The sequence below is a fragment of the Stenella coeruleoalba genome (assembly GCF_951394435.1).
Source record: "Stenella coeruleoalba genome assembly, chromosome: 1".
Classification (NCBI taxonomy): domain Eukaryota; kingdom Metazoa; phylum Chordata; class Mammalia; order Artiodactyla; family Delphinidae; genus Stenella; species Stenella coeruleoalba.
This window is the reverse complement of record NC_137169.1, coordinates 47,288,371-47,300,939: the sequence shown is the minus strand read 5'-3', so window position 1 is coordinate 47,300,939 and position 12,569 is coordinate 47,288,371. Positions and strand designations below refer to the sequence as shown.

The 12,569-nt window shown below is 46.1% G+C and overlaps 1 protein-coding gene across 1 annotated transcript in view; it reads left to right on the top strand.

Moving 5' to 3' along the window:
* PLPP3 (phospholipid phosphatase 3) overlaps positions 1-12,569 on the top strand; it is an 82,973-nt gene that overhangs the window by 37,621 nt on the left and 32,783 nt on the right. Inside the window, exon 2 of the mRNA XM_079924809.1 lies at positions 3,942-4,099. Within this exon, the coding sequence (XP_079780935.1) occupies positions 3,942-4,099 (158 nt within the window). The remainder of the gene's footprint in view (positions 1-3,941; positions 4,100-12,569) is intronic.

Sequence of the window (12,569 nt, the reverse complement as noted above, 5' to 3'; positions counted from 1 at the left end):
ATCCCTTTGAACCTTAGGGTGACTGAACGTGTCAGCTGTTATGACTGCTCCTCCTGTTGGCCTTTGGGCCACTGGAAGGTTGGGACTCCAGCTCAGTAGCCCCATCAGTGCTGAGAACAGAACAGGCAGCAGGTTTGTCAGATCTGCCACAGTTTATGTGGGGGTCCTCGGTACCTTGTGTATCTCTCCCAGCTCTGTAGTCAAACTTAAAACTGTATTCTCGTGATGGCAATGGCCATCAGTTTTGTGGATGGCCTATTGCGATCCCTAAACTACACTGTTTTTATGAGTGTATTTAACCCCTGGACCCCAGAAAAACCTCCGACTCACATGAGGGTCAAATTAAGCCTCCCATCCGGGCCATCTTTAGTGTCTGTAGTCGAGTGTTCTTCTGTGCCCGCGCTGTACTCTCTACATCCATCAGTCCTCACACTAAAAATGTTTTAGCGCACTTGTTTTCATGATCTTACAACACGATGCACCTCTTGAGGGCAGGCACTGTACTTTGATGTACTTACCCCTTGATTCCCAGTGGCTAGCCCTGGGAATGGTCTTATAATGAAATGATCAGGGGCTGCAGTGATTGGTAATAAAGATGGTGCCAACGCTGGAAATGGAGATCCCGTTTTGGAAAAGAACGCCTCGTCTCTGTCGTGGAGAGGCAAGGCATGGTGTTATGTCTCTTGAGGACTGGCTGTCCCACTGCGGGGACATGTTCATGCTTTTCCCATCAACTGAAGGGGATCTGAGGTTATTCTTTTCCCGGAGCCAAGTCAAGATTTGACTGGCATCACCCCCAATCATACCACAAGTTTGTAGGGGAGACAGAAAAGGCCACCGGGTTTTCTAAATGCCGTCTCCACGCCTTTCAAGAAAATAAAATGGACCATATTCCGATCCAACTTCTTGTCTGTTTGTGGCCATCATCCACATAATTGGAACCGGAAACCCTCCCCAAGCCTTGGACAAGGAAGGAAGGAAAAGGATTTGGATTGTTCCCAGGTTAAGAGTACAGAGGAACTGACCAGACAGATTTTCTTTCCTAACCTTCTCTGTGGGACTTTCCCCTCCTTCTTCCTTTTAGCGTTTCTGAGTGTCCACAGTATGTGCCAGACTCGGTGCTGACACCACCCCGTGCTGCTGCCTGGTTTCTTCCAACGAAAGCAACTTCCTGTACTGGTTTTATTCCATGATGTGTGTCTTCCCCTACTAGATTGTAAACTTCCTGAGGGCAGGACTTGTGTCATCTTTGTAGTCCTCGTACTTAGTAGGCATATTTAAGACTCAATAAATATTTGTTGAACGAATGAATGAATGAATACATTATTATATCCTCCCAGCAATCCCAAAGCAAGATTTTGTTTTTCCCGTTGAGCAGATGAGAGGGGGGTTTTGGAGATGAAAAGTAACTTGCTCGAGTAGTAGGGAGCAGAGTTGAGATCATTAACCGAGTTCAGTCTGACTCCACAGCTCTTTTATATGTGTTTTATTGTCCTTATGAACATATGTTTTACAGGCCTATCATGTGAACACTAGTAAAAATAGAAGCTGGGGGCCTTAGGAGCGGAGCACAAATGTAAGGAACTTGGGGTCTGTTCCCTTCCTTTTATTAGCAACGCTCTGGCTCCTTGGCACCACAGAGACTGTGACCGGGCTCAGATGTGAAGCTAACGGTGTTTATCACGATGTGTGGAACTTTAAAAGTGGACTATTAATATCATGCTGCTGGCTTCACAGCTCCTTTTCATAGCCAACTTGGCCACATTTCAAAATGTTTAGGCAGTGGAATGAAGACGGCTCAGGCCCACGTGATATCTTTTCTCTCCCAGCCCCCAACCCGAGAAGATCAGCTAACCGCACTTGCCATCTCGAAGCCAGAACATGGATTCCCTGTTTCCCTTTCTTCCTTTTCTCCATCGCAGAGCTAATAGTTGTTGCCTTCCAGGGCCCCTCTGTGTTTACTCTCCGAAGGTCAGGCACAGTGCTGCGGTGTGCGGCTGGGCTTTCTTTTCAAAGCACCAGTATGAATTTGATAAAGTAAATTGTTGTTCTAGCAGGAAGCAGTTGGGGGGGGTCACAAAATAAATAGCCGTAGAATTCAAATAAATCCAAAGAATAAAACCAAATAAATCCATGTGTGTATGCACAGTGATACATAAATACACTTTTTAGAAAGTGAGCATTTTTATCGCTGCCAGTCTGGACCAAAGTCATTGAAAAACTGCAGAGTTCATGGTATATATATATTTTTTTCTTTAAGGGGCCGTCCGGGCCTTCGAGCCACATGACATGAGCTTAATTCTTTTTGAAAAACATGAAAATGGAATCTTATCTTTTAAACGGCTGGTTATCGTGGGTTTTTTTTTTTTCCACTAATGAAATTCATATATGGATGAAACCAATTTGCAAAGTTAAATTAGGGATTTAGGCACTTTGGGGTGGATTGAGAGACCCTGAGTGAGCTAAGCATTCGTTCTGAGCCTCTATCCTCTCCACTGGCAGATGAGTGATAGTAGTGCTTAAGTGATTTTAAAATGACTGCTCAGGGTTGTTGGAAGAGTCAATGCAAAAATGGTTGCAAAATACGTCACCTGTTGTTAGTGCACAGCAGTGGTGGGCTGTTATCATCGACAAGGTGGTTTTCATGGTCTTCCTTAGCCTGACATTCAGTGGCTTACCTTGCACTTTTACTTTACCTTTTACTCACCATTGTGAGGTGGCCTTGGGGCTAGGTATTGAATTTGGATATAGGGGAGGAAGTGTCTTTCCAGCCTAAAGAAGAGCATGAACCGAGACAGAGGCTCTGTGTCCTGTTTTGTTGGAGGGTGTATCAAGGAGGTTCAGGTCGTGGGGAGCTCTGGAGGTCATACTTACGGATGTCATCTTGTCCTGTGCAATGGGGAAACATTGAAGAAGCTTGAGCGTGGCCACGACATACTTACGGTCAGGAAGCAAACTGGTGGATGTGGGTAAGAGGCACAGAAGGCCAGGAGACCAATTTGGAAGCTGCCGCCGTGTCCAAGAAAGAGATATTGTGGGCCTTCACTTTTTGCTTCAGGCTTATGAGGGCCTTTCCTGGCAGGTGATGGAATCCATTTTCCATGACCTTTAAGAGAATGGCAACTGAGCTGGACATTGATAAACTAGCAGCAGCTGCAAGAGTGCCTCGGTACCCCTGATGCCCTTGGGCTCTGCTCCAGGTCTGTAGGCAGGAGGGCCCAGCTCAGCTCTGCTCAGTCTTGTCAAAGACTCTTTGAACAGTGAAAGAAAAGCACTGGAAATGGTATTCGCTAAGCAGCTACTATGCGCGAACACTGTACTAGGAGTTTTATGTGCTTTGTTTCCTATTCCCCTTTAGTCATCACCACAATTCATTTGTGGGGAAACTGAGGCTCAGGAAGATGGAGAGAGAACCAGATGTCACATTGCTAGGAAGTGGTGGATCTGGGGTGCAAATTCAGGTTGTCTCTCTGATTCCAGAGTCTTCAGAATTCCAAGCCACAAAGTCTTGGCATGAGCTTCTCAAGGGGGAAATGATTGACTTAAGAGAAGAAGGCACTTGGAGGCATCATGAGACATCATTAGATTTGGGGCTTTGTTAGTAATAATTACAAATCGGGCTTTGATTTTTAGCAGGATGTTGTAGAGCAGTGGAAAAGCTCCTGCCCTGCCACTTCCACCGCCTCCCTCTGTGCTCTTGGACAAGGCAAGAGGATCACACCACACCCTTCTTAGTGGCCACTAAAGGAGGGAAGGGGGTGCACGTAGAGAAGCCTCTCTGTAGGCTGTAGATCAAATGCAAGGAATTAACTTTGCCATCGATGTTGTTATCTGGGGTGGTCTTTGCTGTAGGTCATTCTTCTTTGGCCTCCTCTCACTGATGTTTTTCCCTCTCTCCTGTTTTTTTCTGGTATATGCGATGATGGTTCCGTCTGGTCCAGCGGGCCTGCCCTTCATCATCATTGAGACAAGCACCATCAAGCCTTACCACCGGGGGTTTTACTGCAATGACGAGAGCATCAAGTACCCGCTGAAAACCGGTGAGACAATCAATGATGCTGTGCTCTGCGCTGTGGGGATTGTCATCGCCATCCTCGCGGTAAGCGCCCAGACCGCCGTGCGCAAAGCACGTCGTGGACTATCCGAGCTAGTAGAGGTTTGGAAGATCAAGTAGAATTTCATTTGATTAACACTGTTTCATGCAGTTAATACGATTACTAAAAGTATTTTAAAATACTAAATATATATATAAGTATTATAAAAGTATGCTAGGCAACCTTCTACAATGCTTTGCATACCTTATCCTTACAACAATCTAACAAAGTCTAGATATTGTTCTTATCTTTCTTCTACAAATTAAGAAGCTGAGGTCCGCAGAGTAAAAATAATTTGCCCAAGGTCACTTAGTTAATGAGTGGTGGAGTTGGGATTTCAACCTATTGTCCCTTACCCCAGAGTCTGAGCTCTTAGCCACTGTGCTATAAATCAGCCCCAGATGATGGGGGTAATACCTTACCAAACATCTCAGGCCTTTTCTGTGTTCTTTCCACACTCTCGTGGTGCTGCTCTGACAGTGGTAATGCCACTGACATTCTCTGCCATATTGTTTAATTCTCTCATCCAGGGACTGTAGTGTCAAAGTGAAAATAGAATGAGACTTGCAATCCAGGGACCTAGGTTCTAGACCTGGCCCTCCACTGCCAAGCTGTACGTCTTTAAAATCTCGTTCCAGTGCTGTACGTCTTTAAAATCAGGGGTGACCATCTTGCTTCAAAACTTTGCAGTCAGAAGTAAAAGAGATCATGAATATTGAAATAATTGGCAAACTCTTAATTGCCGGCCAGGCTGCTCATACACCAGTGTAAAATCTAGACTTACATCCAGATCTTCCCTTAGAGGAGGAAGCCTTCATTGAAGATGCCAGAATGTGCCGCCGACTTGACAAGGTCCAGGATTACTTTGAGCAATGGTAGCCTCATGGGAATCAGGGTATGGTCTATCTGGGCTTTACTTGGTCACTGCCCTGTTTCAGACATGTCCATTTAGGGCAGGGGAGGGGGAGAGTAACTGAGGGTGTTCCAGTCTTATAATCTGTAGTTCATACATTTTCACAGCCATCCATTCCACACCTCCAATATTTTCTAAATTTTTTCTTTGTCCTTGAACTTGAGCCAAATGGGCAAAGGGCTAGGCATCACATCCACCAAGATCGAAAATCTTTGTTTCAAATCCTTGAGTCATCTTTGTATTCATCCTAGCTTGGAAACTTAGCTTTGGCCTGTAACAGCAAGCCAAGAAGGAAGGAGTTAATATTAAGAACACTGCATGTGAAATAAGGGCTTAGTATCCCCCGCATTCAAATGGAAGATCAGAAGCTTGGAGGGATTCAGTGACATGCTCAAAGTGTAAAGCAAGTAAAAATTCAAGCCTCAACCTGGCTATTCCCAAACCTCTGTCCGTCTTGCAGGCTTGATTTAGGCTTGGAGGTTGGCTATCCTATCCAAGTGCTCAGTGGGATGGGCAGTTAGCGACTGTTGCCTTCTCTGCTTCAAAGGCAAGCTGCTGATGGCCATGGAGCACAGTGCGTGAAGTTTTTCTTTTGACTTCCCCACTCTGGGGGTTTGTGATAACTTTGAGGCCCCTGTTTGTTTTCTAATAACATCGTAAACGAGGCGTGCAATCAACAGTTTGATGTTGGGGGAGGGGGCAGGGAGGCTAGTAGAATTCTTTCCAGCCTTTAAAAGAAAAACCGTCCATTTGGCAACTGCGGTAGTTTCTTAAAGGTGGACTAAGGATCTTTGTGTTCAAAAGCTGAGAAATATGAAATCTAATTTTACTCTTTGCTCCAAATTAACAGTGTGGGGTTGAGTTCTCTAGGAAGCATGGCTTTGCCTGGAAAAAGCGTTTGAATACTTAATACAGTATCTTGTGCTAAGGTTTGAACAGGTGTTTTTTGACACTTGGAGGCTCAGTTAATTGAATGCTTTTAGAAGCCGACTCTAACCCGGGAGGGCTTGAGATAAGAATAGCACAGTGACAGGGATGTTCTGTGATCTTCGTACTCTTTACGTGCGATTATCAGTGGCTTGCCTCGTGGGCTGCTCCTAGATGTGGCGCCCTGGAGAGAGACACTCCTCAGAGGCCTTGGGCCCCTCTGGCTACGTGAATCCCTGGTTCTTCTAGGCCTCGTTTTCCTCGTCTGTAAAATGAGAGTGTTCTTTGACTTCGCTCCTGGGGATTGCTGTGGGAATCAAATGCCGTCCCTTCCGTGGGCACATGCTCGGCTGCAGTGGGCTGGGTGGACCCAGCGTGCTCAAGTGGCTTCTTTGAGGTCCACGTGTCTCTTCCATCCTTCCTTCCTCAAGCAAAATTCCTGGTCAGCAGCTCTTTCCCTGCTGTTTGCCAAGAGCCCCTTCTTCCTCACGAGATGCTAGTGTTTCTAAGAAAAATCTGCTTTGAAGAGCTTAGTTGTGGCTGGCCTCTCTCCTCATGTCACGTGGATGTTTTAATTAAAATGCTCCCTGACCTCCCAGGTTTCCTGGAAATGGTCATGTGCTGTGGCCTTCGTTATATAGGAAGGGCGGCAGTGATGTCTCCTTCTCCCACACAGGGTTAGCAAAATAGGTTTGGTCGGGCTTCCGTCTGGTTCTGAAAAAGGCCAGCCAAGCAAATGCAGTAATAATCGGTGTCCTTTGTCAGGGGCTACTGTTGTGTCATGGAAACCTGAGACCGTGTTCAAGCCTTTTGCCCTCGTAGAAACCCCGCCACCCTGACACGAGGTTTTCTGGTGTCTCAGTTTCTCATGGGGTTAAAGTCATAAGCGCTGGTTTATCCCTGAGCTCCTCTGCTATGGAACGTGTAGCAAATTAATGAACCTCACTGCGCTTCAGTGGCCTCATCTGTGAAATGGACATTATATGTCTACTTATGAAGGTTCTCAGAAATAAATGAGCTAAAGTATGGAAAGTAACTTAGGGCCCGACACAAGCAGTATAGTAGGTAAATGTTCACTATTTTTATTGTAAATGAGTAAACAGTCAAAAAGTTGTGAAGTGACTTAGCCAAGACCTCATACCCCGTATAAGTAGAATCAGGAAATGACTTCCAGCCTTTGCACTCATCACATCTCCCGCTCTTTCCTTGTAGTTTATTCGTCAGAAACCGGGTCTCTTGACTCTCGTTCCAGTGCTCTTTGCAAGAAAACTTTTACCTCCTGATCCAGCTGCCCCTGCGTTTCAGCTGGAGGCATGTGTGAGAGGTGGGCTCCTAATGAGGTCTGCTTGCCTGCTCACCTGCCATTAAGGACCGGAGCACTCAGGGGAAAAAGGAAAAGCAAAGACCTCAGAGGGAAAGTGACTAATTCCCATTCATATATATTCTCAATTCTGGAAAAGCTATACGACTTGAATTCAACAACGATAGCAACCCCTCTCTCCCACTGTGACCGGCCAGAGAGCCTGGCTGGCCCCGGCCAGAATCTGCTTCTGATCAGAGGGCGTGAATGACAGGGAGGGTGGAGGGGGTACCCAGAGCTGGAAATCTAATCATCCTGCTACTTGCTGCCCCGGTCTCCTCCCACCGAATGTCAGATTTGTTTAAAACAACACGAGAAGCCTTTACTGATTAGGATGCCCTTGTTCCAGTCTGAGGAGTCCCCACAACAAAGGAATCGCATGCCAGCGGGGTTTAGAGTGTGGTTGAGAGATGCACGAATCAGAAGTTATAGAGAAAGCAGACACCTTTCTATGGCAGGAGATGTGGAAAAATCTAGTCATTTTGACCTCTTTTTCAGATGTATCGCAGATTCTGGAATTATAGCATAATAGGAATTCCTTCTAAATCCACAAGGCAGTGGTTCCTATCCCTGCCTTGTAAGGGTTTAATGACTCTACAGCAGTGAGATCAGGAGCGAAAGCAGTACATATCATTTCCTATCTAGCCTTCTCTCGATTTGCCTTGTACCGCGCTGTGAAGGGAATTATGGGCAAAGATCTTAATATGGAAAAATGCTTAGTATTCTTTTTAAATAAACATGAGCTCAGTGCTTGCCTCGGTCAGACCCTGAAAGGGGTTTAATGAAGATTCTTAATATCTAGGAGTTGAAGCATGATGGATCACAAGTGAATCCCCTTCTCCCTCTGGCCGTAAAAACACTCCTTTTCCTCAGATCCCATTGATTTTGACCTCTGTCATGATATTCCTAACTAGAGAAAAAGCTTGGGCTTGGTCATCATCTGATTGAGGTTCACGGCCTGACTTCTGAGCTTATCCATTCTGTGACTTGTCCGTCAACTTCGAGCAATCCATGGACCCCTTTGGAAAAGAGCTATACCTTCCTTTACTGTAAATTGGTGACAATGGTTCACCAACGCCATAGGCTAGTTCTGGGAGTCAAATCAAGTGACAGTATGTGTGTCATCAGTGAGAATCAGCCTTTTCTTTTCTGTAGTGTCTGCCGTAGCCTTTGTACTGTGCATACAAAGCCGCCTTCGTACGCGTATTCTTTCACTTGTACTTGGTAGTGATTCTAGGGGGTAGATTGGTACAGCTAAGGCAACTGGGAGTCAAGATAGGAAGTGACTTTCCCATAACTAAGGAGTGCCAGGGCCAGACCAGTAGTCCTCTGGATCCTAAGGCAAGGCTTTTAAGAAAAACAATGACACCACTGCTACCTTCTAAAGGCTGCCTCCCCTTCCACAATTACTTGTCAAGCCCCCAGGGCGTGGCAGGTGCTGGGGATGCAGTGTTGAACCTCAGCGCAACAATCTGTGTGTTGTCTCTTGTCGCTAAACTTCCAGAAGCTGCCCCATCTCAAGCAGACGAATAGCACCTTCAATACACATCGCCTTGTAATGTGTCCACATCTTGTCTCCCAGCTAGATAACAGGTTCCTGCAAGGCAGAGATCAGGTCTTTTCCTCCTGCACATGGTAAGTACTAAATAAACACCAAGCAAATATCACCTCTTCTCCAGGAAGCATCCCTTGGCTGCCTCCTCCCCCCACCTTCCAAAGGTCCCAGAGGTCCCCGGGCCCACCGCTATCGTTGCAGTCACTGTGCTGAACTGTCATGTCTGTTTGATTGTCTGTTTCCTCATTATCCTGCTAGCTGCATCACGGTAGGGACCGGTCTGATTTGATTTTGTATTGCTAGTGCAAGGCACAGACTTGGGTGCTCAATATACATGTTTGTGAAAATCACAGAGGAGGTCATGCATTTTGGGCAGAAACTCACAAGCATTAGGCCAAAAGATGTCAGAGGACCTAGGAAGCAGGGACAAGTGTCCTGTTTATCTCCCTAAAATCTTCCCTGTGGTCCCTGATGCACGTGGGGGCCTGCTCTCTACCACATGCACATTTCTAGCTGGAGAGACAAGAAGAAGAGCTTATAGCTCCGAGACTTGTTTATTCAGGATCAGGCTTCAGTTTGCCCACATCTGGACTTCATTACTTCCTCCCCACCCTCCCATCTCCCTTTATCTGAGAGAGCACTGCCAAGAAAACAAGGTTCCCCAAGATTGCTTCCTCATTAAAGGTTAGTCGAGTCTTCAACTCTGAAAAACATGAAGTCGAGCTGGCCCAGTGGTGCCTTGGTGGGAGACCCAGTTCCCCAGTTTACAATCCACTACATCTGTGCAATTATCAAGACCACCAACAGAGAGTGGCCCTGTTAATCCTTCAACTGTGTCATCCCGGATCAGACAGCTACAGAGTTCTTCTGAGACCTTCTTACCCCTGGGGGTGAGGTGGGGGAAGGGGCCCTATTTGCGATGTAACAAACACAGGCATGGAGGTTAGGATTTAGGTTTCTCCCTTTCCCCTCCACGCCCCATACTCTGCAGAAATTCTTCCTTAGTTACTGTCACTCTTAAGCGTTCAAGTTTATTTGGAATATGTGTCGAATATGAAGGTGGTGATATTCTCCACTTAAAGTGATAATGCTTAGGGGTCTGGGAAATCTGTTTGCGTGAGTTAGTGTTAGGGGATGGGGTAGAGGATCAGATACCATTGATGAACTATCTAGTGGGCCCGAAACTAATATGCCTTATCTTAAGTCCTCTTCAACAGCTACAGGGGGTAGGTATTATTTACCCCATTTTACAAATGAGGGAAGGTCCTGAGGCTTACAAGGGGGATGTGGCTAGTGTGAGGTTACTCTGCTTAATGAATGGGGAGCAGGAATGAAAACCCAGGTCTGTCTGGCTTCAGAGCCTGCACGTGAACTGACCTTGAAGACCCCCTCAGTGCTAGGGGCTATGCAGAGTGCTCTTTATTTAGTGAGCTAGAAAATCTTTAGTTCCTGGTGTAGAGAGCTCAATGTATAGAGGAAGACGAAACATCTGGAGCAACGGGCAGATGGCTGCCCGAGGTTGACAGTGTGGGATGGTGTTTTGTAGCAAGTGGTTTGTGCAGAATCTCTGGGTGAGACCTTCCTTAGAACAAGCAGGCAGCTTGTAGGCTTCCTCTTGGCCTAGAAGCTGATAGACAAGACATAGATACTGTCCTTGGAGCTTATGGTATAAAGGGGAAGCAGGGCAAGTACAAGACTGACTGTACCATTAGATCCTCAAGGAGACTAAAGAATTGGTCTGAGAGCTAGAGGAGAGTCAGGGCTGTGCAGGGTGGTGGGCCCCAGAGAGGTGAGAGCTTCAAGGACAAAACAGGCCAAATGCTATAGATGGTCTAAGGTGTAAATAAAGTGCTATGGGAGTTGAGAGGAAGATCACTGAAGGTTGTTTTCATTGGTGAAGGCTTCATCGTCGTCATCATCATCATCCTTCGTGGAGCACTTGTCCCATTTAATATCACAACAACCCTTGAGCTCTTGGTACTGTCATCATATCATCCCCCTTTGTACACATAAGAGGGCTGAGAGTCCTAGAGCTCAGTTGTCCAAGACTCCTGAGTCAAAGAGCCCAAACTCTAACCCAGTGCACTAGTCGGCACTTGAGCTCTACTTTGAAGCAGAGGCGAGACTTTCATCAGAGATCCTGATACTCCAGGCAGAGGGGATGGCTTCACCATGACTGAAACAATAGGGTGTTTTCAAGAGTAGTCGAGCCAGACCCGTTTGGCTGGAGAACTAGAGTGTAAGGGAGTAGACAAAGATAAAGTAGGAAGAGATAACTGCAAGGCTGTGAAACTCCTTGAGTGCTGAGGACTTTTTACTCCAGTTAATTGCCTAGAGATGGATGAAAGTATTTTCAGCCTACTGGGTCAATTTTCCAACCAAGGTTAAGGATGAGGCCCGAACCACAGTGGTGGTAATACAAGGGGAAGAGAGAGACAAGAATGGATGTGAGACACCTTGCAAACGTGAGATGAACAGAATTTGATGACAGTGGGGTAAAGGAGACGGAGGGGTCTAAGATTTCCTGTCTTTGCAGTTCTATGTTTGGTGGCATCTTGAGTAGAAATGAAGGGAAGAGAAGTGAGGTTTGGGGCAGAAGTTGCAATGAGTGTGTGACTTGGTCAGGTTGACATGCTGATAACATAGGTTTGATAACTAACCAGTTGGATGATTTGGCGGAAGATTGGAACAAGACTGATAGGGGTAAATGGTAAGCTGAAACTAGAGAGAGAAAGGTGCCCTTTTGAAGGTCATCTTCACAGAGGTAATCATTGAAGCTATTGGAGCAGCTGAGATCACAGTGAAAAGGCAAGGATACAACCCTAGGAAGACCTACCTTTATCTGGTAGAACCCAAAAGTGGAGCCACTGGAAGAAGAAAGGTGTTTGAGAAATAGAAAGAAAAGCACAGTGATATTAAGGACGTTAGGAAATTCAAGGTCAAAAGGAACGAGAGGTAGGCAATAGGTGATGTTACAGAGAGAACAGTCGGGAGACTCTTGCATGGATAGGCAGAGCTGGTCATCTAGGAGACACGTGGCTGTGAGTCCCTGACTTTGGAAAATACGATGCTTCACGCTTCAAACTGCCTTCCTTGTAAAGCTTGTGGGCTTAGGGCAGCCACTACTGATTTCAACCATTCATAGCTTCTATGGTGACCTCTCTCTGGCTTCTTTGCTGCCCATTATTCTAGATATTGGAGTTTTGACCTACCCATAAAGCCCAGAATCTCCACTGGTGGCCTTGGACAGATTTAGGTTCCCGTTGCCTTTCCCGATCTGTCAGGCACTGATCTCCTGCCAAGAGGTTGAAGACAACCTAGTGGGAGAAGAATGGGATATTAAATTTCTCATCAGTTATTTCTCGTCACGAAAGATACTGCATTTTTTTTGTAGTAGATGGAGCATTCAGCTCAAAGAAAACACAGCTACATGTATCTCCAACCTTAGAAGCAGGACCCAGATACGTTACATTTTTCCTTTCCCTTGGGACTGAGAGATAATGTGAAGAAAAGGATTCTCCATTATTCTCCATCATTTAATGTTTGTTGAATGAATGAATCTCTTCTGGGCTGAGAGAAGTTCATTAATCCACAGAGCTGAGATGTGAAGGGGGAGCTTGGTGCTCTGTGGCTGGCAGGGATCTAGATGTGCACGTGCCTGACAGGGTTACATGACCTTCCCAGGTGCTCAAGGAACGTCTGTCTCCCTGGAGACATCCA